We start from the raw sequence: 24,782 nt of genomic DNA on the forward strand, positions 1-24,782 counted from the left end.
TAACATTAACAATGGAGAGAGGTAGATGAGATGATATTATCATATGCTAATACGATTTAAATGATAGACATGTAGATAATGCATCAAATTCTTTGCTGCCTAAAGATACCAAGACGTAGAAGATGACCAGGGACCTCAAGAAAGCCTATTGATATCTGCATGTCTCATCACCAAAACAGTATTATACCTAGCCAATGTATAGTAGCGTAAAGCACCATAAGGTCTTATTTCACTCTGTAACTACCCGAGCTGAGAAGTGCCAACTGCATCTCCGACTGACCGTATGCCCTTTTCATGCCGTGCTAACGACATTGGCGGCGTGGCTTAACAAAATGAGTGACCAAAAACCTTTCCAGGCCACGTTCCAGAAAGAAAAAAGCCCCAAGCCTCAATATGCAGGTTCCCTAGCGTATCGTCACCGTATCTCAAACACGTTTTTGGCGGGCTGAGGTTCCAGGCGACATGACACCCTTCTTTGCAGTAATAGGTTCCCGGTGTTTGCACCGCACGCTACGGATTTGCCGCCGGGACTGGACCGTGTAAGAAGGGTGTGGTTGAATAGCCTTCTTTTTGAGGATTTGGTTGTATCACGGAATGATTGGTTGGTATGTAATGGGTTGGGTTTGTCACTCTGATGATGTCTACAGTCCTCGGTTGAGTGGGAGCAGGGGTATTCTAATGCTGTGAATGAAGTTATCCAAGCTTTATATTCTATTTCTTGCTAGATATCATTCAGTCAATGCTTTGAAATATCGCTTAATGGTTGCAAGAAGATGGTCATAGTGACATGAAAACTGCATATCACAAAAACCAAGGCCATTGAAGAGCCATGATACATTACTGAACCCTTGCTGTAAGTGGTGCGGGAATACAGGGATAAGTCAAAAGCGGTTGATTCAACTAATGCAAAGCAGACAAACAGCGGATCCGATGCCAACGGCAAACTAAAGAAAAAGGATAAAGCTTGTATTTGGTAGCGTAAGCAACTAAAATAAGAGGCGGCAGGGAGACGAAACAGTGCCAAGGGTTTTGAGATGGAGACAAACAAAAACAAGTACCCGGGGATCTCTTTAAGGACATGTTTGCGTCTGTGTGAGTGCGGAGCGTGGCCTGAGAGAGATGAGATGAGTTGGGATGGGATGACATGACCCGTCACTCAAAGACACAAGGGCAGCAGATTCTGTGATGACGTGACGTCCTCTTGTATACAATTCAACTGTATTCGACGAAGTATGGTACACCAGTCGATCAGAATAATACTCGATAGACTAATCAAGAAGTTGGAGAAATAGACTTGGACTAACGTTAGCTCTTGGGGTATCTGAGAAGCAAGGTAGTCTAATAAACAACAATTAGTCTGTATCCCTAATAACCAACAAGCATCAAACAATGGATGCTATCTTCACTCATTTACCCCTCCAACATTTCTCTGCTCTTCCTATCGCGGCTCACACCTCGCACTTGAGCAACATGCCCCAACACGCTCAGAGCGCCATCTCGCGTGGCCGCCCCTCGGACGCACAAAGGAAACCGTACAGTCCTGTGCTGTGCTCTTGCATGTCATGTCTGGCGTTACATGGCCCATCTGCCGGGCTCCATAATGATATCCTTCTCTTCTTTATTAAGTCACCGCTGTGCTGCGTAGATTACAAGGGTTGTATTTCCCTGCAAAGGTACCCCGCAGAGAAAGAATAAGATCCCATCGTTAGATCCCTGGATATGGCTGTACACCCCTCCCCTTCTTCTCTGAGGCATGACAGCTTTTGTCCCCTGGAGATATGCTCAAAGGATTTCTGGGATGTGGTTCGTCGGTAAATGGAAGCTCCTGTCGGCTGCAGCAGCGGACGGACAAATGGATGAAAATATCTGGTGCAGACATGGGTGAGGATTGTAAGTGGGAGAGAAAGCGTAGGTGAAAGTGTTGTGGCTGCATACCTTCTCAACGCTCCTATCTCTTTCTATCCACTATCATCGTTAGCTCTCGATGAGGATGCATTTCTTTCTTTCTTGGCAAAGAAATGTAGGCGCTTGAATCTCCACACTCTGGGGGTGTAAGAGAGCAAGTGAGGCCTTCCTCGAATAGTCCTTTTCTTCTACTTCAACTATTAAAAGGCTTCATCCCCATCAGTTGCAAATATGACTTGAGTAGATCTTCACCCTCAGAGTATATACAAGAAACGGCCTTGATAACTCTTCTTGCTATCGGATCTCCCGTCTTTTCGCCTCGTTCGAAACGCAAAGAAAGGGTTTCGTTTCTCCTGTTGCACCGTCACTCCCGCGTCTGGGGTTCGTTCTTGTTGTCTTGCATCTTCGGTTGACGAAGATAGACAGTACGCTGCACCTTCTTTGAGTCTCAAATCATCCTTTTTTGAGCCTCTCCTTCCTCTTTACCAGTGTTCCTTCCATCTGGTCCTCCCCTCCTTCCTCTTCTGTCTCGGCTGGTTGCTGCGCTCTTGTCCCCCACCAGTTCCTTCCTCCCACGTTTTTCTGATCCGCCGCTATCCTCAAAGAGGCCGGGCCTACTTCTACCCTTTACCATCTCCCTGGTGATCCCGAGAGAGATACGAAAACCCTTGTTTGGAGTATATCAACATGAGCGACTACGATCGAAAGGAGCCCTTCGACGAGAAGGCCTCGACCTCTGAGGTTGATCTTGTTGTTGCTGACCCTGATGCTGGGTTGAGCGAGGCTGAGAGGCAGGAAGCTGTGAGTAGCACATATTATGTCAAATATTGATAACGATGTACTGACAAGGTCTCAGGAGAAGAAGCTACTCCGAAAGATTGATATGCAGCTCGTGCCTTGGGTATGACAACTCCAAGCTTCATAAGATATAACAACATACTAACAATACCAGCTCTGCCTTCTTTATCTCATCTGTTTCCTCGATCGAACCAACATCGGCAATGCCAAAATCGCTGGTCTCCTCGATGACGTGCACATGAACACTTCGCAGTTCAATGCGACTTTGACCATCTTCTACATCTCGTACGCCATCTTTGAGCCGCTGGCCAATGTTCTTCTGAAGTGGTCCAAGCCTTCAATCTTTATCCCTGCCATCATGTAAGTTTTCACACCAATGCAGGACTACCTTCACAGCAACTGACCGGTATTGCAGGGTTCTCTGGGGAGCAGCCATGTTAGGTATGGGTTTCGTCAAGAGCTGGGATGGTCTTATGGCTGCTCGCTGGTTTCTTGGTGTCACAGAAGCCGGACTCTTTCCCGGAATTAACTACTACCTGTCCTGCTGGTATAAGCGATCCGAGTTCGGTACCCGCGCGGCTTGGTTTTTCTCAGCTGCTGCTCTTGCTGGTTCTTTCGGCGGTCTTCTGGCTGCTGCTATCCAGAAAATGGATGGCGTTTCCGGGATTGCTGGTTGGGCTTGGATCTTTATCATCGAGGGACTTCTTACGATCATTATTGGTATCGTCTCGTTCTGGATGGTTCATGACTTTCCCACAGAAGCCAAGTTTCTCGACGAAAAGGAGCGAGCTCGTGTTATTTACCGACTCGCTGCTGATAAGCAGTCTTCGGCTAAAGACGAAAAGTTCAAGATGAAATATTTCTGGCAATCCATTACCGACTGGAAGACCTATGTGGGTATGCTCATCTATATGGGACCCCTGATGCCCCTGTACTCCTTCAGTGTCTTCCTGCCGACCATTATTCAAAACATGGCCTTTACCGACAAGAAGGCAGTCGTCAAGAATCAGCTTCTCAGTGTACCACCCTATGCCTTGGCAGCTGTCGCCACTATTTGTGTCGGTATCTACTCGGACAGGATTAACAAGCGAGGCATCTTCAATTTGATTGCGGCTCCTATAGGAATGGCAGGCTTCGTCATGCTCATCGCCTCTACGAACCCTGCTGTGCAATACACTGGATGCTTCTTGGGTGCTCTTGGTATCTACCCTGTCATCCCTATTACCATCAGCTGGGTCGCCAACAACGTTGAGGGTGTGTACAAGCGAGGTATCACTCTCGGCTTTGTCATAGGTTGGGGCAACCTCAACGGTGTTGTGAGCAGCAACGTCTTTTTCAACAGTCCTCGTTTCTACGAGGGTCACGGCACAGTTCTGGGATACATGTTTGGGGCCATTTTCTGTGGCAGTATCCTGATGTATACCATGCTTGCCCTTGAGAACAAGAAACGGTTAGCGGGTGAACGGGATCACCTCCTGGAGGGCAAGTCTGCCGAAGAGATCCACGAGATGGGCGATAAGCGACCCGATTTCATTTACACACTGTAAGATTATTTACGACTTATCACTAAGAGGAGGGGAAATACCGATCGGTGGTACATGGGTTCAAACATGGTTGTAAATTGGGTCACGAGTATGTAAATCAGCGATCAGTGTCAATTGATCATAGGTACATAACAAATATCCTGTCTCTCCTACCTTGACGTCCACTGTTAAGCACGGTACAAAGTGTCATACGCCTTTCGATGTGAGCTTTTGTATACTGTGATGTTGTTTAGGCCTATACTAGTGGTCAGCTACGTGACCGTTGACGTTCTGGAAGCAAGAGAGATCTCTCTCATCTCACAGCCTGATGGTAGGATCAGCCAGCCACAGCAACCAACAAGGTGAATATGCTGCGCGTGATTAGCTGACAGACGCCTCCCCTGATAGCCACCTTAACGGCCATGCTTGAAATAGCAGCAGCTAATGCAAGAATTACCATACACTGTATATACCCAGGCAAATGTGTATGCACTTTGCAGTGGCAAAGGGCGAGTCCTGGGATGCAGATCGGGAGCGAGTCTGTAATTGGATCAAAGGTATTGTTTGTCGCAGCAGCCACCCGCCACGTTTCATCCTCTTCCACGCGACCGAGACTTGAAAAGAGGCTAGAGAATGAGAAATGAGAGAAATCCGGCAATCAAACTCGAGTCTGCGCTGAGATGTTGGATGGGTGGTGTCACACTCTGATTCAGCCCACGGGAGCGTACAGCTTTAATCAAAGCCTCGTTTTCTTGGCTTCTTCACCTTAATTAATTGGCGATGAGGGAAGTATTTAGCTGTAGAAAGCTGAATTGAACGGTTAGTTAGTTAGTGCTTCGGAGAGAAGGAAGGCTGAATGTTGGTGGAAGAACGCTGATAGTTGAGAAATGGTGGTTGTTTGCTCTTATTGTTGCCCCTGTAATTTTCTCGATTGCCATGCGATGCCAAGACTCTGGAGAGATCTCGAGGCTGCGTTGTTTGGCATCTATCACTCTGCACGCATGGGGCGAGGTTGAGATATAGCCTACTTCCTCACCGCTTACGGTATAGACTGCACGTTGTTGGTTCCTGTTAGCTTGACGGGAGATGGGCAGGCTTGGAGATTACCGTTGAGTCTGGGGAAGTGCCAAGATGGAGGCTATCGATGGTGGAAGTGATAAGTGACAGTGTCAGCGACTGCCACCAATCTTGTAGTTTGAGTATTGGCACTGCTCTGCGGCTGCGCAGCCAAGACAGTAATTAAATCGTTGGTGGGAACTTGCAGAGAGAAAAGTGTTTCGATTCTGGAAGCATTTACAATCAAGAGGAGGGTGAGAAGAGGAAGAGATTGGGCAGATAATCAGAGATAATTGTATTGTATGGGTAGCCAAGAGGATTGTGTGTCTCTTGTTTGTTGGACTGAATAACTGACACTGACTATCTGTTGATCCAAATAAATCCCCTCTCATCTCCTTCTCCTTCACAGAATAGAGAAACACAGTCAAAAGATCCCTCGTCTAACGGGTACGTGCAGCTCTTGGAGGTGACACCACATCTCGACTGGCCCATCTTGAATCACCCTCTTCCCTTTTCTCTCTATTCTGCTCTACTCTCCACAATCTTTTCTTCTCCCATCGCTTAAACAAAACAAACTCGCGCCTCTCGTTTCTTGTTTCCCTTTCTTTCTACGGCTAGTTACGCAAAGAGGAAATATCCTCCCCCATCGGCTACCTACATCCACTCATTCTGCCCTTTTATTTACTATCCTCGACTCCCTCGCTTTTTTGTTCAAGGACAGGATATTCTTGCTACTCGCTACCCATCCCCTAGTCTGGGACTCGGGAAACGAGAAAATATCATCTTGAGAAACAAAAAAGATGACGCTCAAGTTCATCGCTGGGAGAGGCTCTGACCTTTTGGATGAGAGCCAGAGACATACGCTCGTGCTGTTTGAGCGCATTGGAGGCTCGGTCAGCTTGATCTCTGTTCTTCTGATATTCATCACTTACGCGCTTGTCCCGCGTGTTCGCAATGTGCAAAACACTTTTATAGTGTTTGCCAGTGTTGCCAATGTCGGGGCTAGCTGTGCGAGTATCATCGCTATGGATGGTTTGGAACTTGGTGTTTCTTCGCCTCTCTGTCAGGCGCAGAGCTTCATGTTCCATATGTGAGTAACCTATCCCCTTCTCCTTATCACAGACTGACTGGAGTCATAGGTTCATGCAGTCTGACCCTTGGTGGTCACTCGCCATGGCCTTCAACGTCTTTCTCGTCTTCTTCTTCCGCGCCAGTCCGGATTCGTTCCGTCGATGGTGGTGGGTGTATTGTCTCATTTGTTACGGTGGCCCTTTTGCTATTGCCATTGCGTTGCTTCTGGTTAGAAACCCGAACCGCGGCCTTGTGTTTGGTCAAGCCACTGTAAGTTTTCCTCCGTAAACAACGGTGATTCTGGTAGCTGATTCATGGACAGATCTGGTGCTGGGTTAACCGGGACTGGGAAAACATTCGCATCTACACTTACTACATGCTCATTTGGGTGTGTATCGCTGGATCACTGATCTTCTACTTCATGGTTGGATATCATGTGTTTCGGTCTCGGAACAGACTCAAGAGTTTGTCTGCTTCAAAGAGTAGAGAGCCAGCCCCTGTTGAGTCTTCCCAAGGTGTAAGTGATATTATTTCACATATATGATACTATACTGATGTCTATATAACAGAGACAAGTCGACTTTCTCACAGTCCCTCAAGACTGCTTCTACGGAACCATCGTTACCGAAGTTCAAGTCGTCCACTCAACAGCCGCAACGGCCTCAACGACTCATCTCCCCGATCCTCCGAGACCTGCCTACACAGCTCGCTCGTCAACACCTCAAGTCTCCTTCGACGAACCCCCTGGAGGAATGCAAGGATCCAACAGTCACTACTTCTCAACCTCTATATCTCCTGGTGTTATCCAAGACCGATGTAACGGCTCGCCCCTGCGTCGCATGACGGTAGCGACCAACCGAACCCTCAGCAAATTCGTCATTGACGACCCTATAAAGAAGGCTTATCTGCGCACGAGCTTCCTCTTCGCCCTTAGTGTGTTGGTGACCTGGATTCCGAGCAGCTTAAACCGCATTCACAGCTGGCTAACCGGCAACTCACCCTTCGAGTACCACGTCGCCACAGCCGCTGTACTTCCGCTCCAGGGCCTCTGGAACGCAGTCATTTTCTTCGTCACGAGTTTCAAGGTACTCAAGGCGTGGTGCCGAAACGTCGGACAGGATACGAATCTGCAGGATAGAGAAATGACCCAGACGAGAGGGGAGTTTGATGAACAGGTTGGGAGGAGCGGCGAAAGCTTCCTGGATGACACAGACTCCGGTAGTGACGTTGAGCTGCGACGCATGGGAGAAGCGCCAGGGAAGAGATCCTCAAGTCTTTAAGACATTTTTTCTTTTTCTTTTTTGAAACGATCTGGGGATTTATTGTATGATCTATATGTATGCTGATGATGGAGTATTTAATTTGCGACAAAGGCGATATTGATCGCTATCTAGTAGGTAGACTAGATTGAGGCTCGATGATGTACCTCGCTGGTCTGAAGGTCATTAAGCCAACAATATGTAAAGTCCTTAATACAGAAAAATGACCTTTGAATTGTTGAGACCTCGTATATGCGTAGTTTAATGTTTCGAGAGTATCGATTTCGCCCTACATCGAAGCCCCGTGAATCACAAGAGTCTTGCCTGAGTTTCCAATTTCCTGTACAGCAGATAACTCCAGTGCTTCCAACATATTGTGCACGCGAACCAGTAATTCTACAATAAGTTAGCACATATCCATTTGATCATAATACAAAACCTTGAAGCAAACCTTCATAGACCAGCTTATAATGAACTGGCGGATCATCATCCGGCCCTGAGATCAAAGGCATCGTCTCAGACGGCGCAAGGGCAACACTGAACCGAATTCCAACGTCCTTGTTCTTGTCGACCCAGAGGACATTCTCGGGAGATGAATCTTGTTTACTCGCCGCCTCAGCAAGCCATTTTCGGAATACACGTACGACCCCGTCGACAAGGTTGACATGGCTTATGAACAGTCCACTCCTCGGCCCTTCCTTGACGAGGTTGATCGAAGCACACAGCTGAGAAAACAACTCCCCGTCATCAAGATTTATGTCTTGCGTCGCTGTATCGTCATTCACATCTTCTGAAGGTTGAGCTTCCGTTGGACGTCTGCGTCCTCTTCTGACACTTCTATTCTCCGGTGCAAAAACCGGTTTGAAAGAAGAATACAAGCGTCGTAGGTCAGCTAGCTCAGTCGCATCTTCACTAACAGGAGGGCCACACGGTGTCATTAAGCCTTGGTAGCGACATGCTAGATATGGCGTGTAGAGCTGGTCACTTGGATGGTAGCATTCTAGAATGAGTTTGTTTTCGGGGAGGGGAGCAGCTTGGAGGAGGCGTTGGTGGATGAGACGTGTGATCAAAGAGTAGATACGGCGGTTGATGGTGGCAAAGGAGAGTAGCTCTTTGGTTGAGAAGGGAGAGAGGATGGATGTGAGGGTCTGGAAAAGTCAATTGACAAATCTGAAGGTTAAAAGTTTAAGAAACTCACTTCATTTGGTAGACCGTCCATTGAAGCATCGTGAGACGTCATGATCGGTGAGGGTGAGTTGTGATAACACCGAGTGGCGATAGGACAAAGATGGAACGAAATTGCAATTGGGTTTACAAAATCGGCGAGGGGCTATTTAGCTCATGAAGGAGATTTGATGAATGGATATTTTGAGTGATGAAAATGATGATTTCTTGGCGTAGATGAAATGGATGAAGCTTCAAGTTGACAGCTTCAAGTCCAATAGCGAGGTTGATCTAAAACGCGGGGGAGGGGCAATTGATTTAGTCAGCATCCGCAAGTCCGAATGACGAAACATTCTGATAAAGAGATAAAGCTATCCTTCCTTAGAATAGTAGAAATCTTTAAGCATTAATTGACTTCTCAAGCTTCTGCTCTATTCAGTGATAAATGTCGGTGCATAATACCAGTGATAGGTATACGGATAAGTGAACCCCTATCCAACAAGGTATCTTCAACCTCAATTTTGGAATGCCTCAGTACTCTCTGTATAGCACTGGAGCCTATAGGCTAATAGTATAGGTAGGTCACAATTCGAGGGGAGATGAGGTTCGAATCATGTCCTCGATACCGCCGGGCCCCACTCCGTGAAAAACACCCGGTCCGGAAGCCACACCGAAGTTACTCCACTTTTGACCGGTCCTGATAACGACATCAGCTCATATAAGCTCGAGAAAACAGTTATTGTTTCCAGTTAACATTCGCTCAAGCCTTCTATGACACCTTTGACATGTGTACAAAACTCTATCAGCCTCTTTCTCGCTCATCTCCCATCCACCAAGCCTGAGCCTAAAACACACGGGCATCTCCATAGCCTTTGGATGGCTGAACGCAATCCCTTCATCTCTCAACGATTCGTCAAGGAAACAAGCCCAAACCACCATGATACCACGCAGTATCTTCCCGGCCATTTGGGCTGCTTTCCCCTCCGTCTTTTTGCACCCAACACAACTTAGAACTCAATTGGTGAAGCTATAGCCCCGAAAGTGGCCATGATATAGACATAGAATTGGTCGATACGGAACATACGCACCGGATATCAAACCAGCTTCACCCATAACATCCAATGGCTGAGAAGCGGGGGTATCTGAGTTGAATCAAAGACGACATCGATGGCGACAAAGCCCTCGTCCGTTGGAGCACTGATGTATAAATGTACTGACACCTAGCGTTCTCTTCTCTTCTCTTCTTCCTTCTTGCAAAACCTCCTGGACTCTCTCCTCGCTAGTCCCTACTCCACCAAAGCAATGCGTATCAACGTCCTGCTGGGTCTCAGCCTCCTGGCCGAGACTGCTTTGGCAGTTCCTCGTCCTCACGAGACTACTTCTGCAGTTCCTCGTCCTGGATTTCATGTTGTAGTTCCTCGTATTTTCCCTGGTCCTGTCATCCCTCCTCAATGGTTTTCAATACTTAAAGGTAAGTCCAGTATAACCAGCTAAAAAGACTTACAGCTCACCGATTTGTCTTCTAGAGGCTTGGTCAACCAAGGCAAAGTCAACCCAGGTAGTCACTGCTATAGTCACCGCCGATCCGGCCACGATAGCCAATGCTACTATCATTCGTGACTCCAAGACGGAGACGGAGGCTACAGCCACTGGTACTTCGACTGTGGAAGTGGAGGCTACTTCTGCTTCTGCAGTTCTTCGTCCTCGCAGGCCTCAATCTGTATATCCTACTGCAATTCCTTTTCCTGATCCATTCCCTTTCCCTAATCCATTCCCTTTTGAAAAATTCGAATTCACGTGTAAGTCCAGTATAACCAGTCAAAAAGACTTACAGCTCACCTATTTGTCTTCTAGCGAAAGAGAAGTCAAACAAAGCAAAGTCAACCCAGGTAGTCACTGCTGTAGTCACCGCCGATCCGGCCACGATTACTTCTGCTTCTGCAACTGGTGAAGATGAAGAGTCAGAGGCAGAGGCTACCGGTGATGAGACTTCACAGCCGGCCGTCGCCAAAACAACCTCTGTCATTGTTGATACGCAGACAATCTTCAAGACCAACATGATCTCTGATACAGCCACCCGTTGGGTAACAGCTGTACAGAATTCGACTAATTGGGCCACTGCTACGGCTACCGTCAACGCTACCTCGACTGTCTTGGAGACAGCGGCCGTTTCTACCACGGAGACTTCGATTGTCAATGCTACTGAAACGGTCCTTGCTACCAGCTCTGCTACTACTACGGAGACATCACTCGTTACTGCAACTGTCTCTGCTACTACCACAGATACCACAACTGAGGTTCTCACCTCGACCGCCTTTGCTACTGAAACGGAAACAGCAACTCAGGTTGTCGCATCCACTTCAACTATTCTTTCCACCGATGTCGTTTCTGCTACTTCGACCGAACTGGTTACTTCCAATGTAACAGAGACTGTCTTTTTCATGGATAGAATTCAGACTACTGCTACTGAGACTGTCACTGCTACTATTCAGTCTACGCAGACGATTTCTTCAACTGATATCGATAGCTCTACGACTACTCTGACTGCTACTGAGACGGTCTTTTTGACTAGCTCTGCTGCTGCCACCGAGACGGACGTCGTCACTTCTACTGCTGTTGAGACTTCGACCTCGGTCGTCAGCTCTACTTCAACAGTCTTCGTCACTGATTCTGTTGCTACTACACAAACCGCAACTGTCACCTCGACTGATGTTGTTGAGACTACATCTACATTCTTTACCACCGCAGTTGCTTCTTCTACTGTTACAGAGACAGCAACTGCCACTTCCACGTCAACAGTCAACTCCACTTCTACGATCTCAGCCACTGCCCCTGCTACGGTGACTTCCACTTCCACGGCTGTTGCTACTGTCACCTCTACAGTTGAGACAACTGATACTTCTTTCACTACCGGTGTGACATCGGTTACAAGAACTGGTACCATCTTCCTTGTCCAGACAAATGTCAACTCGGCGACTACCACCTCCACGCTCCTTACCACACTCACTACCACCGACACGGTCGTCGTCTCTGATACCTCTACGTCCTCTACCGTAGAGACAAGCACGGCGACTGCCTCTGAGACTGGTACCACTCTCACCACTGTCACTACTACCAACACTGCCAACCCGCAGTCATCCACTATCGCTGTTGCCTTCCTTACAACTACAGTTACTAGGTCTGCTCAACCATCAGCCAGTGATACCAACGCTCTCTACAGGAGAGTCATACCCAAGTCTATGATCTCTGAACAGGCGGCAGCCGCAGCTAACTCCAGCACGGAGTCTACAATCACTGCTGCTTCAGCCTCCAACTCCAGTGCGCAGTCAACAATTACCGCCGCTTCAGCTTCGAACTCTAGTGCGCAGTCAATTGCTGCGGCTTCAGCCTCTAACTCGTCTACTATCGCCGCTGCCTCTGCCTCCGAGCCTCCTGCTGTGGAGAAGTTCCTTTCTACTACTACTGTAGTTGCCCCTGCCTCCGTAGCCAAGGCTACTGGATCGAACAACACAGTTTCAGCCGCTGAGTCTAAGTGCACAAAGGCCAAGACCAGCACAAGTATGACCACGGTCATCGTTGTTGCCACAGATGCACCTGCTTCAAAGCCTGCTCAGTCCACGGTGATTGTCACTCAGGTGGTTCAGGTTGCAGCAGCTTCTGAGCCTGCATTTGATTCCTTGGAAGTCACTTGGGCACCTACCAAGACATGGTTTAGTTCTAAACAGCCTGGTTTTACAGCTGTACCTGCCTCTGAGTCTACTCTGTTTAATAATACTACGGAGACTGATTCGGAGCCAACATCCAGCGCTGCTGCTCAGTCCACTGCTGATTCTTCCACGGAATCTGCTTCAACGGAATCTGCTTCAGAAGGTACGGCCGCTGCTGAGTCGGCATCCAACTCTACCTCCAGCGCGGTTGCCAAGTCTACTTCCGGTTCCAGCTCTGCACCAGCATCTGAGTCTACTCCTCAGCCTTCTGTAAGCGTTGCAAGAGTTACAGTCGTCCAAGAACCAGTCACAATTACAAAGGTAACGACTGAGACCCATACCACGACCAAGATAGCATTTACTGCTTCACCTGCCAGCTCCGCGGAAGAGAGCTCCAGCTCCAGCACAGAGAGTGTCACTGAAGCGGCCGCCTCTGCAACTCAGACTCCCACCAGGGAAAGTGCTACAACTACCACTGCCCCTACCCCAGAGAGCACTCCTCTCGAGGACGGTGCCCCCGTCCGCGACAACTGGTGGTGGAGAATCAAGAAGACCTTCCCAGTTTGGTGGATATAGAGATGAACAAAGGTTCTGGGGAACTAGACATATGTTCGCTGGCATATTCAGAAGATCTACCTCATAGACATTAAAAATAGGTAGTCTAGAACGTAATTGACGAATATTCAGCTATCAGATTTCTCTTGGTGATTCATAGACCCCGTAACAACACGAAGAATCAAGCTCAAGATCGTCGATCCGATGAGAAAGCTTGTTCATCGCAGCCAAGACAAGTATTTCTCCATTAAGCTTCCTCTCCCGCCGATCCTAATGTGTAACTCCCCTCCCCGGAGAAAGTCCAAATTCCGGGGGTCACACTCCGATAAGGAAGCAAGATCGGATCTCCATAGATCGTCCGTGAAACCGGGATATTATGGATAGGGACCCTGGAGCGTGTCATATAAATCCCCGAGACAACGATAACCGTCCATGGTGTTTCATTCCGGGCTGTAAACTCTGACCGAAGTCAGGAATTACCGAGAACTCGGGCTTGACTTGCATGATACATGAGATCTTGCAGTTCAATAGTACGTATGTCTCAGGGTAAGTTGAAGCGGCAGCCTCAATGTTACTTGTGCGGCCGGGGCTTTGACAGTTTAAGGAAACAGGACGATCACAGCACGACGGAGTATTCAGAGATGCTTGTTGAAAAGAACTGGTGGGGAGGATGTTTCAAAACAAGATCATCGTGATACAATCTGTTGTGTTTGATTGACGTTAAATATCGCGGCTTCTATTCCGCTCAAAGTCGGGCGTTATCCCAGAACAACCTCGCAAGGAGGACGGATTGTTAAGTTTCTCTCGACCTTCTGACTATGTTATGTTACCCTTCGTTTTGCTTGAACAGTCTTCCTTTTCTTTTCATGTCTCGACGGATCATAGCTGAGTCTCTGGTAAGTGTTTGATACCCTATACTACTCACGATTCCGATATGCTTGATGTTATCAAAACTACCGACATGTGAATCAGTACTACCACAGAATGATTCCAAGACATGCATATTGGATACCCAGGAAAGCCTGCATCATTCTGCCGTCTTCCCGTCAGTTCTGTGTCATGACATATTAACGTAGCATTCCGTCAATGACATGCATGTCGGTCTGTTCAAAAACACCCTGCAAGGGATTTCGTGGGGGTTTAGGTCAGCGCGGAAACTATCTCATGCCCGGTATGTATGACTACCCGGCTTATATGAGGCATAATCTTCTCCATCATAGGAAATCTCCTTGTTATAGTTGTACAGACCGTGAAGATCGGCGATCATATCTAGAGCATGCCGCGCGCAATCTCGTGTGACGCTTACTTGAGATAGGCACAGAGGCTATGCGTAGAATGTTAGTAGCAGAGACGCTTCATCACACATACAGAGACTCGAAGTAAATCTAGGCACGAGCTGATAGTTTGGGTGAAACAAAAATGTACTTGGAATCATCCAACATGTTCAGGGTCACATTCGCAGCACACTTATGGAAATCCAATATCCAGCCTCCCCAACTCTTTATGCAATGCACTGAAACGGAACAGAAACTGCGATCCGATGCAGCTCCCAGTCTAATGTCCACCTGTCTCAACCTTTACACAGTTAGTATATGCTGATCCATGATCGCGTTATAGATACGATATTGGCTTGAGCTGAGCCGCTACTGAGGTTTCTGAAGAAGTTATGCAACAGAACCCCGAAGAATAAGCAAATATATGCTTCGAAACCCTGTAGTCGCTTCCTCAGACGTGTAAGAAACCCGATACCCTTGATAAGATGAAATAGTAAGTGGTCTGATCTCACATGACAGAAAACAAAACTTTGTTTTCTCAATCATACCCACTCCTCGGTTTCAACACGAGCTTGAGCCTATCAACATACGCAAGTCGCTGAGAAATGATATCCTTTACAATCGGGCAGCACGCCACATCAGCTGATATGCGTTGAGGCCACACGGTATCCCTGAGAAAACGCGAAAACGCGATATCTGAACTTCTTTGTTTGGTCAGCCAAAGACTATCAAGGACTTAGTCAAGCAGGAAATTGATTTAAAATGCAGTTACCTAGACGTTGAGTAGGACGAAATAGGAGTTCATCGAGCAGGCTTCCTACTCTACGAGCCAAACTGTTGTATGAAGATATTCATATTAGTCGCCTGCTATTTTGAGAAGACTAGAAAGCAAATCGTCGCTTTCGATGTCACCGATGGCGTAACCAAGGAGTCCTTACCCTGAATTGAATGACGCGTAGGGCTGAGTCACTTTTATCTGGTCTCGTAGCCAGGGTCGCCTTTTTGTTAATGTACTGTCTCTGCTTACCATACGACAAGTCATAAACCCGCCCTGCTGCAGGTTGGATAGCTATGTCAGATTGGTTCGTATCCTGCCATCAAACGAAGATCCATGCTTGTCTGTCAGCTTGGCTATACCACTCGGAACTAATACCCAGAGCGGCAGTGGAAACAGTCTCTTCTTGTCAGACCGGGCCGTTCCCGTGTAAGCCTCAATCCGTTGTTGTGCGGAGAGTTTTTCCTACGTTGAAACAAAGAGGAACGAAAAGTGCCAAGCTGCTAAGTCCATATAAGCGGAGACGTCAATGCAGTGATACAATTGGTCTTTTATCGATATAATTGTCAGAGATGCGGCTGTGCTTTGTGGGAACAAGATAGGACGCAATTTTGGTTTCCCTTCTCTGTACTTTTGTTGCGCTGTCGTTTTCTGTACTCAGTCAATGCTGGCTATGGTGCTGAGTCGTGTCAGCCACCATCCATCCATCTCGCAAAACTGATCCTGCGTTAGATCATTCTTTAGCATCAAGTGGCGGCCTTCGGACCTGAGCCAAAGCCTTCGTTCAACTCGCCCGATGAAACTCGGCGTCATCTAACCAAACGGTGACCATTGACGCAATTTGAACTTTACAAGGTGTGTTTGGATGTCCTTGTTTCGAGGCTCTGGAGCATATGCAATATCGGGGTCTTGGTTTCGCTTCCTCAAATGTCAAGGTCAATGAAGCGTCCCTAATAATGTCAAAGTATCATCTTCTGTGTATCGTTTGAGTCTACAGAGTAGTTGTTATCTCTTTGGCTCATTGGCGCAGTCTCTTGATAGTTGGAGCATGGTAAGCTTGAGAAGGATTTGAAGAGTTGAGCAGATACTGAGCCGTGCTGTCCAAGACAGTACCTGTCCATCGTCACAGCTTGGTTTGTCATAGCTGCTGATAAGTATGCAAGGATCCGGCGAGCCGATCCATGTGGCACACACATCGGCCAGGTGTGGATGAAGAGGAGGGAAGGAAGATATGCTTCCAGATTATTTGCTAAGGTCTCTGACTTCATAGCAGATAAACCTTCCATGTTTGGAGTTGTTCGTATAAGTCTCCCGATGTAACATCTGCCACAATATTTGGCAGGGTTTGTTTGAAATAGCTCGTCCAAAAAGCAGTCTCGAGAGCTTTGCATTATCGGTAGCCCTTTGCTTTGACAGCGCGGTCATTTCGAATTCAGATACTGGAGCTCTTACTCATTTTGGGACGGGGAATGGGAACTATTCAGATGTTGGTTTCACCATCTGAACTCCTCGGTGAGCGCGTGTCAGTTGCTTTGGCCTCATGCTTATCGTTGCTTGGACTTGTTTGGTGTTACATCACCCCGACGTGCGCCCCGGTGCGCGGCTCTGTCAAACTAAGCTGCCTGCAATTCCGACTGGCTGGACTTATAAAATGTTTCGGAATGACGGACAGTAGCTCAGCCTTGTTGTGTTCCCAAGATTCTCTCCAATGGTCAGTGAAAGTTCGCTTTCCTTGCAAAAGGATCGGTGGTCGCGACAGCCAAAGTCTTGAATCCCACAAAACAGAGGAGCTTGGTCGGACAGAAGGAAGTACCTACGGATTACCGTTGGTAGTCCCCATTAGGATAAGCTTTCTGGTACTTGTTAGTCGTTGTGCGAAGATTAGGTAGTTAAGCTTTCGAAGGCTTTGAGACAGTTCCCAATGAGGTGACACGAGCATGAGGTACTTCCGTCCTACGTGGACGCTGGCACAACTGAATGTATCGTATTGGAGTCGAGGTATTCGGGTTGAGTGACTTGTTTTCGGTCCATCTCTGACGGTTGAGGTTGTTGATGGCGTAAATATTCCTTGATTTGAAGGTGAAATCTAGGACAATTTATCAAATCAGAGTCTTTCCAAATATGTGGTGACTGGACCGAGTGCTCGAAATGCATGCCAAGGACCATCAACGGATGCGAAAAGCCAAGTTTGATTAACAGCGAGTGTGTGCAACATCTGCCGGCATTCAGCTCTCTGGGTCGTGAGGGGTACGGATGTGCATATGACAGGCTGGCATCTGCTCGTGTATGCAGATAAAAAGACACGGTGGTTGATTTAGTGGTGTACGTTTCCAATCAATTAAGTCCAAGTTTTCTGATATGGATGGCTAGATTAAGAACAACAAAAGTCCCAGCCGGGCTTGAAGGAAAGGGAATGCCCGATTGTTTACGTGACGCAAAAGCTTAAGTAAGTCTTGGAGTTTGTGTAATTGGAGTAACTGCAATTGGGGTCGCTACTTCCATGTAAATGTCACACTGTTCTGGGGTTGGAAAGAACGGCGAACAGGCAGGCAGGTGTCGTCGATAGGAAGGCGGTTGATAGCACCTGCTCTGCTCTAGTACCTCCAAGTACCTACCTGCCTACCTCTTGGGTCTTTACTCAATCATGAACCAACAACCTTTGGTCTTCGCATTGCCCACAGGGCCTCGGGCTTTCTTTTTTTCATGTGATGAATACATCTTTCACCTAAAGATTTCATTGGAGACTTCTTATACAATATTTTGACATGTCCCTCCACGGTATTCCCGAGTCTTGGAGGGGTGTTCAAGATGAACCAGATTTCGGTCAAGGCAGAGACATACGGGTCACGATATGACGAGCTGTACGACCCAGGGCCCATCGACTAAGCTCACACAGATGTACATGGGCTAGGCTACGTCTATCAAAGGAGCTGACGGTATCGCGGCCTCGAAGATCGTTATGCCGGTATCCAAGCCACTGTCTTGCCGTATGGGAGACAGTACCTCCATCAGCTTCTTGGAGGGTAGGTTATTCTTATTCATTTTCGCTGACTTATTTCTAGGATAAATTCTCACGTAATGCTATCAACTGTTTCAAGCGGGCTTCTGTGTTCCTGGCAGCTCGGCCTTTACCCAGTTCTGACGAATAACTGGACAAAATCAACGTATCGTCCTCCTCTTATATATCTTGCGACTTGACTTCTACACAAGAGCTCCAAATATATATTTGTTCATTTCTTGTCAAAGGTCAATTGCTAAATGTGGGATAGTCAGGGGAAAGAGGTTTGTTAAGACTGCTCTTGACTGACCTGAGAAATTTTGACTGACTAGAACCACAAAGCAGCCACAGATGTGGTCGACACACGACCTTGCTTGTGCGCACTGCCGAGCACGAAAGATCAGATGTGGAAGGGAACGTCCACAATGTGAAAGTTGCAAACGAGATGGTGTTGAGTGTCGATATTCATCCCCCGGGAAACGTGTCAACCACGTCAAACTTCTGTGAGTGGTGACGCCTTGTCTCTTGTTGACTGGAGTACAAAGGCTTACAAACTTCTTTGTGTCTCAGGTGTCAGAACTTCGAAACGCTCGAAGACCAGCTACAGAACATTCAGAATGACCTTTCGGATTTGACGTCACTTGTTAGAGGCGGGAATAGCGTGAGATCTTCATCGCTTGCTGCTGAGGACCGGACCCCGGAGAGTCTTTCTGGAACCGATTCCGGGTCATTAACCCATACAAACCATCACATTGTACGAAACGCATCACAGTCACTCGACCGTTATCATGGACCTTGCTCCCTCTATGCTCTCTGCAAGGAATTTCACGACGATCCTATGTTTGGAATTGCCGAAATCAATATACCAACCCATAACGTTGCCTCCGAGCATTCTATGCTGGAGGAAATGTTGAGGGAGGCGGGCAATGAACCTCACTTAGACATTCCCTCCCAACCTGTAAGTATATGTCTTCCTCCCCGGCAATTTCTTAATATCGTCATCGCTCCCTTCTTCAAAAACACCGATTACGCCACCGATCTTTTCGTACGATCAACCTTCCAGCCACAGATTGATCGAATTTATTCACAGCCCATAGCTCCCTGTGATGAAGGCTGGGTTGTATGCTTTAACGTTATCGTTCTCCTTGGCATTAGGAGAGAGCCGACCGTACAGAGCAATAGCCACTTTATCCAATCTCTTTTTCAAACCATGAGAATGGCCATCAATAATCCCAGGGTCTTCTTGACGCCAAGACTTGTGAACGTACAAGCACTTGCTCTTCTAGTAAGACTTCCCCGCTCCTATCACGAATGATTGTTAACTCTGAATCTAGAGTTACCTTGCCGAGCAATACAGCACAACATCACTTGCAGAACTAGTCTTCGCTCAGGCCTGTTTGTTGGCCCGCACAATGGGTCTCCATCAGAGTCGCGCATCTTCCAATAATCTTCCGCCAGAGGCCATACTTGAGAGACATAAGGTGTTTCAGTCACTGTACATCCGAGATAAGAATATTGCGATACTTCGCGGTTCCACTGCTTGGCTGCCAGGATACGACTCCGGAGTCTCCTCCTCATTGAAAACTCAGTCCGAATCATCTGACCCCGTGGCCCGTTTAGAGCTGGCCAAGCTCCAAGACGAAGTTTACCAGGCTTTCAACTCTGCCGGTTCCCCCATTTTGCAGCTTTCAAGGCACAGTCAAGGGCTAGCACAGTTACAACAGAAACTTGAACAGTGGGCTTCAACTTATAACATCATACAAACCCCACTCAAGTGCACAGAGTCCGCTGGCCTTATGTTATCGTTCTTTGCCACAAGGATCTGTTTACTCAAAGGGCATGGTGGCGCAAAGTCCTCGCAGATATTTAAGGATGCCAAAGCCTGCTGTCTTGTCTTTCTGCTAGCCACTGCAGCGAAGAAAGATCGGCGTTTATCTGAGGCTCTGAACGAGACATTGGGTTGCGATAAGAGGGAAGACAAATCCAGTACAAAGAAGGCCAAAAGAAATTCCCAGAGCGAAGGCGGACCGTCCGAAAACCCCGACAACAAAATTCCAACACTTCCTCGTCTAGGTGCAACGTTCCCGCTAGCGGCAGCCTTTATAGTAGCGAAGACCATCATACAGGAGCCAATGGCAGAAGCGGATGACACCCCTAGTTGGCCAGAAGAGGAAATCTCACTTTTGGAATCTCTTCGGGACCAATTCGCATTGCTTGCCGATCAAGCACATATTGATAATCTTGCTTTGAACTTCAGCAAGATTTTGGATTTGTTGGTTCGCATAATCCGCCAGAGGCTATCGCCAGAACCAACTAATACACCCTCTACGGCCTACAACAAATTGCCAAACATTCACTCAGCCACATCTTCCAGCTCTCTACACGGCAGTGTTGTAAGCTCCTTCAGAGATACACCCCCAGGCCCCGAGACCCTTTCAACAGTTAGTTCTGTCAGCGAAGCGATGTCACATTCTTCCCTGCTTTTGCCTTATACTCAGTCGCTCGAGACCCCAGCTAGTTGCTCACCATGGTTCACAAACGCCGGCCCTGGTATAGGCATGAACAGCACTCCAATGCTTGTGACATGGCCTAATCAAAACAAGCGACAGTCTGAAGAGGTGGAAACTCCGATAAAAAAACCACGAATCACTTGTCACGACGACTTCTTGGATATTGGTGCAGGGTATGCTGACCATGGCTCACGAACTGATGATGACGTATTATTCACATTCGACTTTTTGAACACAGGAAACGATATTTCCGTTTTTGATATGGATGAATAACATGTTGTGGGCTTTTTGATTGCCAAGTGGCACCTTTGGGGTCAAAGTTATCCCCTACTTGTTGCATTCGATCCCTCGCCGTCCATGGGTTGTGTGTGCGGAGGTTAGGTGGGATACACACATCCTGCACTTTCTCTTTGTGTGTTTTCGCAACACCACAAAACATATACATACATATATATATACACAAAATTATCTTTTCTACAATGCATCATCCCAGCTATTGAGAAGGGACTCTGACAACAAGTCTGGGACTTCATCTCCACTTTAGTGGAAAAACACTAAACAGTCCAGTTTCCCGTGAAGACTGAGCCTTTGATAAACACAATTGGGTACATGTCGTTCGTCGAACAACAGATACCCTTTCTGAGCATGAGGTATAGACACAAGGATGTGCCCCCCTCCCCCAGCTCTATGCTGAGACCTACCGCTAGATCGGCATCGATGATACCGTTGCATGTCGAGCCACATGCTGAAGTTAGGTCCTGGGGGGTATTCCTATATCCACACCGCCTGGCATTGCTTTCTTTACTGAGCTAAAGCGAACGGCCATCCTGTTTATCTTTGATGGGCATCAGAACTTACACAAGTTGTCTGGTTCTTGCCTTAGTCTCGGCCAGTGCTCTCACGATATGACCAGAAAAGGCCATCTTGATACAAGAAATCAAGGCTTGAAAGCCAACAAGAAGACCGCTTATTTGATCGTGGCTGCTCTGAGATGCACGCTATGTTCTCCCAGACGCGCCGCTGAGATCATGAATAGCATTTCAGATGTTTTGGTATGTCTTCCGCAGGTAATCAGAAGAATTGACCGTTGAAAGCATAAGAGACGAAATAATTTGGTCATCTTATGCCAGCTTAGGATAGCGTTTAGGCTACTTTATTTCTGTAGCCTAAGTCTAAGAGGACATTTCTTCTGTTACCCACCTATGTCTTGTCCCAAAGAAAGTTGGCTCCAGAGCTTTTGATTTCGTATCAGCGGTGCAACTCGGATATTGGAGGGTTGAGAATTCTGTTCAATCACGAGCCTGGTAATCGCTGTTGGTGAAGCCGATCTCAATTGCCTCCATTGGTCATCATGCAATACACGATGCACTTGAGCCCTGAGGAAATCTTTAGAAACCGGTAGGGTCCAATATTGATCCCATACTGGGATGCTTCTTGGGTTAGAGACTTGTCAGCGCTGGCGTGCAGAACGCAATGTCTAAAAGTGTGGATGGTCAATACGACAAAGTTAATATGCTGCATACAATAATGCTGCATTGAATCATATGACAAAAGCTTGTCAGCAAGGCTTGTAGAAGTCTAGTCAGCCTTGACCTCGTATGATTGTAAAAAGACCGTGCTCAAGCATAGTAAGCATCACTGCTTTAGCAAAAGAAGCTTCACTTGAGGCTCTTCGGAGAAAAGTAGATTTCCGTCATACCGAATAGTCATTAAACATGGCAAAATAAGGCTGCGCCGTTGTATGTGAAACTCGAGAGTCTCTGATAGTGAGTCATGGATCAGAACCGGAGTCATGGAGGCCTTCTTTTACCTTATTTGTGTAGAGTGTCACGGCAGGCGGTGGGAGTAAGATGCAGCTCTTTTGCGGCATTGCATTGCATACACTGTAACGTTGATACTTTAGTCCTATCCAGTATCATTAAATTCTATCTTTCTAGGAAACAAGTACATTCTATCATTTGAATCTGCAGCCATCTACTAGTTTTTCAACCCTTTGACCTTTTTCAACTAGACGCAGATGATGCAATGGCAGGCTTCTTTCGCTGCAATAAGCAGTGGCGCCCCCATTTTCTCTTGAACTTATCTGGGATGAAGGCCAGATCAGGTACCCACAGAGTCCTTGCGAGCAGGTGCGTGTTTGCGGCATCAAGGAACAGCTCACACTTGACGACCTCCCAATTGGCATGGTCCTCAATGTAGTCAGGCTCGTTTGGTGGCAAAGGATCAGTCCTCAAAGGGTACTGGGTGTCAACAATGAATTTGCATGCAGCAAGCTCGGTGTACTTGCTCAAGTCCTCTTCGTTGCGATCATTCATGCCAAATGTGGGGAGCCAAGTGCCGCTCCAAAAGCCAAAACCAGTTTCAGCTTGGGCGAATTCTCCAGGCAGAAGGCCTCTGAACTCGGAGCGGATGAACTTGGCATGCATATCTCGGGGTAGGAAGTAAGATGAGGGGAAGCGATACCACTCCTTGCCAAAGCACACGGTATCTTCCTCCCTGCCAATGGGCTCGCTGCCATCCTTGCCCTCCCACAGGGGAGTGTAGATCTTCATAGGTGCAGAGTAAGCGGACCAAACACCGTAGACTCGGAGCAGCGCGACATCGACTGATAGAATCACGGTGATAGCAACAAGTACGAGCTTCAGCTTGGCAGGAATTTTACCGGCCAGTGTCTTGGAATCTGAGTTACCCAAAGCAGTCAGGATCATATGGGTAGAGATAGCAGCGTTCAGTGCCAGAAAAGGGTAAGCTGGGTACATGAACCTCTCTTCCTTGTGAGGCTGCGCACTGAAGATGGCAAGCCACATATAGAATGGAGAAAGAAAGACAACGGTCCTCAATCCGGTTTGAAATCCTTGACTAGATGGCGAAATGATCTTCTGGAGGATAAAAAGGGGCAGCGCAGCGAGGGCCAGAACAAACCAAAGGTTGAAGTTCAAGGCCAAGTTCTTGAAGTAGAAAGTCCAAGGCTCCGTTCCGTACAGTTCTGGGCCATGGTCTGAAGAGAAGATATTGTACTTGACGATGTTCCATGTCACAGAAACTGCCTTCTTGTAGAAGAAGAGGTTCACAAAGTAGTCGCCAGCCTAGGAATGTTAGACAATTTCCTCAAAGGGATGTAGCCGGAACTTACAAGAAGCAGCATAGCCGATACAACACCTCGACCAATGCGAACAAAGCCTTCCCATATCGCTGTCTTATCTCCAAAGATCAGTAAGAGGAGTTCCTCAAACATGAAAGGTGCGCAAAGAGCAGCAGCAAAAGGCCATCCAAGAACACCGGCAGCGGCAAACCAGAAAATGCCCTGGGAGGTCTTGAGACCGCCACGCCAGTTCATAAAGGCTGCAGCTCCCAGAGTTACCAGGTACATGGCGAAGCTCGATGGAAGGAACGCCGTGCTCGCATGGAAGTTTCCGGGGCTCGCGACGGTGGCCATCAAGAAAAAGAGGCCAATTCGGCTGTTGAGTGTCGTGCTTGTCACCATGAACAAAATGGTCTGGGTGATAGCGCAGACGAAAGCTAGCCCGAAGCGGACGAAATAGAATTCGGCGACCTGGACAATAGACCGTCAATCGATATTCCCTACTTTCTTGTCACGATATGGCGCTCACCTTGTTCGAGTGAGGGAACAGTCGTCGCACATTGCCAACGATGGCATGGAAGGCGATGTAGAGCCAGCTGCGGATGGCATAGTCGGGCGAGTATTCCCACGTCTGCAGACCGTAGCCATGAGACAAGTAATGCGTCGGTTCCCAGTAATTGAACGTCTCGTCGCAATCTTGAATTGGCGCGAACCAAGCGGACACGAGACCAGCGGCGAGGAACCAGTAGAAGGCAGAAATCGGTTGCATCGAGTATGCGCTTGGAGCTCTATAATGAGAAGCGACATGGTTAGCAGAGCTCTTTTTAACAAGCAAGTGCTCAAGTGAATAGAATATTAATACTTTTTCTTAGCATGACTGGCAGTCGGATGCACAAATTGGCGCTGTTGCTGCGCTTGAGGCGCCGTGCCTGGAGCCATTTTCTTTGTCGCTGTCAACTGAAGCTGAAGATGGGTTTACAAAGTTAGGAATGCTGTCGTCATGTCATGGTGGGAGGATTTGAAGTGGATATGGAATTTGGAGCTTTCCAACAGTTGGGGAGAGACCCTTGCGAAACACTAACAGACACTAACATTCCATTGAGCT

General features: G+C 47.6%; 7 protein-coding genes across 7 annotated transcripts; 5 read left to right on the plus strand and 2 right to left on the minus strand.

Moving 5' to 3' along the window:
- Positions 1-1,268: 1,268 nt before the first annotated feature.
- On the plus strand, positions 1,269-1,750 carry B0J16DRAFT_113098 (uncharacterized protein). Its single transcript, XM_046121482.1, has one exon. It carries the CDS (start codon positions 1,390-1,392, stop codon positions 1,693-1,695), a length of 306 nt encoding a protein of 101 aa, XP_045985263.1. The 5' UTR covers positions 1,269-1,389; the 3' UTR covers positions 1,696-1,750.
- An 842-nt stretch (positions 1,751-2,592) lies between these two features.
- On the plus strand, positions 2,593-4,250 carry B0J16DRAFT_264361 (major facilitator superfamily domain-containing protein; the record flags this gene model as incomplete). The annotated part of the gene is made up of 4 exons (XM_046123352.1): positions 2,593-2,706; positions 2,762-2,806; positions 2,858-3,063; positions 3,119-4,250. The coding sequence occupies 4 exons, from the start codon at positions 2,593-2,595 to the stop codon at positions 4,248-4,250; spliced, it is 1,497 nt and encodes a 498-aa protein (XP_045985264.1).
- A 1,832-nt stretch (positions 4,251-6,082) lies between these two features.
- On the plus strand, positions 6,083-7,689 carry B0J16DRAFT_362166 (uncharacterized protein; the record flags this gene model as incomplete). Its single annotated transcript, XM_046129794.1, has 4 exons — positions 6,083-6,372; positions 6,422-6,623; positions 6,676-6,870; positions 6,923-7,689. 4 exons carry the CDS (start codon positions 6,083-6,085, stop codon positions 7,631-7,633), a joined length of 1,398 nt encoding a protein of 465 aa, XP_045985265.1. The 3' UTR covers positions 7,634-7,689.
- Positions 7,667-9,032, minus strand: B0J16DRAFT_339428 (uncharacterized protein). The gene is made up of 3 exons (XM_046127549.1): positions 8,811-9,032; positions 8,064-8,760; positions 7,667-8,008 (listed from the first exon to the last, which is right to left on the minus strand). The coding sequence occupies exons 1-3, from the start codon at positions 8,850-8,852 to the stop codon at positions 7,902-7,904; spliced, it is 846 nt and encodes a 281-aa protein (XP_045985266.1). The 5' UTR covers positions 8,853-9,032; the 3' UTR covers positions 7,667-7,901.
- A 1,340-nt stretch (positions 9,033-10,372) lies between these two features.
- Positions 10,373-13,126, plus strand: B0J16DRAFT_339432 (uncharacterized protein). Its single transcript, XM_046127550.1, has 2 exons — positions 10,373-10,575; positions 10,631-13,126. Exon 2 carries the CDS (start codon positions 10,834-10,836, stop codon positions 13,057-13,059), a length of 2,226 nt encoding a protein of 741 aa, XP_045985267.1. The 5' UTR covers positions 10,373-10,575; positions 10,631-10,833; the 3' UTR covers positions 13,060-13,126.
- A 5,030-nt stretch (positions 13,127-18,156) lies between these two features.
- Positions 18,157-20,920, plus strand: B0J16DRAFT_113131 (uncharacterized protein). The gene is made up of 4 exons (XM_046121484.1): positions 18,157-18,369; positions 18,428-18,588; positions 18,656-19,370; positions 19,420-20,920. The coding sequence occupies exons 1-4, from the start codon at positions 18,346-18,348 to the stop codon at positions 20,866-20,868; spliced, it is 2,349 nt and encodes a 782-aa protein (XP_045985268.1). The 5' UTR covers positions 18,157-18,345; the 3' UTR covers positions 20,869-20,920.
- A 1,550-nt stretch (positions 20,921-22,470) lies between these two features.
- B0J16DRAFT_285369 (Alg9-like mannosyltransferase family-domain-containing protein) lies at positions 22,471-24,698 on the minus strand. Its single transcript, XM_046124049.1, has 4 exons — positions 24,540-24,698; positions 24,207-24,465; positions 23,729-24,148; positions 22,471-23,681 (listed from the first exon to the last, which is right to left on the minus strand). Exons 1-4 carry the CDS (start codon positions 24,614-24,616, stop codon positions 22,599-22,601), a joined length of 1,839 nt encoding a protein of 612 aa, XP_045985269.1. The 5' UTR covers positions 24,617-24,698; the 3' UTR covers positions 22,471-22,598.
- Positions 24,699-24,782: the final 84 nt, after the last annotated feature.

This window comes from Fusarium flagelliforme (genome assembly GCF_020744385.1).
Source record: "Fusarium flagelliforme strain FIESC 12 MPI-CAGE-AA-0113 chromosome Unknown B0J16scaffold_3, whole genome shotgun sequence".
Taxonomy (NCBI): domain Eukaryota; kingdom Fungi; phylum Ascomycota; class Sordariomycetes; order Hypocreales; family Nectriaceae; genus Fusarium; species Fusarium flagelliforme.

Bases quoted from the DNA above. Each gene is read 5' to 3' on its own strand.
- B0J16DRAFT_113098 (XM_046121482.1), top strand. From the start codon at position 1,390: ATGGATGCTATCTTCACTCATTTACCCCTCCAACATTTCTCTGCTCTT.
- B0J16DRAFT_113131 (XM_046121484.1), top strand. From the start codon at position 18,346: ATGTGGGATAGTCAGGGGAAAGAG. The intron at 18,370-18,427 runs GTTTGTTAAGAC...AGAACCACAAAG, and splicing joins GGGATAGTCAGGGGAAAGAG to CAGCCACAGATGTGGTCGAC. The intron at 19,371-19,419 runs GTAAGACTTCCC...CTCTGAATCTAG, and splicing joins TACAAGCACTTGCTCTTCTA to AGTTACCTTGCCGAGCAATA.
- B0J16DRAFT_339428 (XM_046127549.1), bottom strand. From the start codon at position 8,852: ATGACGTCTCACGATGCTTCAATGGACGGTCTACCAAATGAA. The intron at 8,761-8,810 runs GTGAGTTTCTTA...TGACTTTTCCAG, and splicing joins TGGACGGTCTACCAAATGAA to ACCCTCACATCCATCCTCTC. The intron at 8,009-8,063 runs GTTTGCTTCAAG...AACTTATTGTAG, and splicing joins TTATAAGCTGGTCTATGAAG to AATTACTGGTTCGCGTGCAC.
- B0J16DRAFT_285369 (XM_046124049.1), bottom strand. From the start codon at position 24,616: ATGGCTCCAGGCACGGCGCCTCAAGCGCAGCAACAGCGCCAATTTGTG. The intron at 24,149-24,206 runs GTGAGCGCCATA...TCTATTGTCCAG, and splicing joins TGTTCCCTCACTCGAACAAG to GTCGCCGAATTCTATTTCGT. The intron at 23,682-23,728 runs GTAAGTTCCGGC...TAACATTCCTAG, and splicing joins TATCGGCTATGCTGCTTCTT to GCTGGCGACTACTTTGTGAA.
- B0J16DRAFT_339432 (XM_046127550.1), top strand. From the start codon at position 10,834: ATGATCTCTGATACAGCCACCCGTTGGGTAACAGCTGTACAGAATTCG.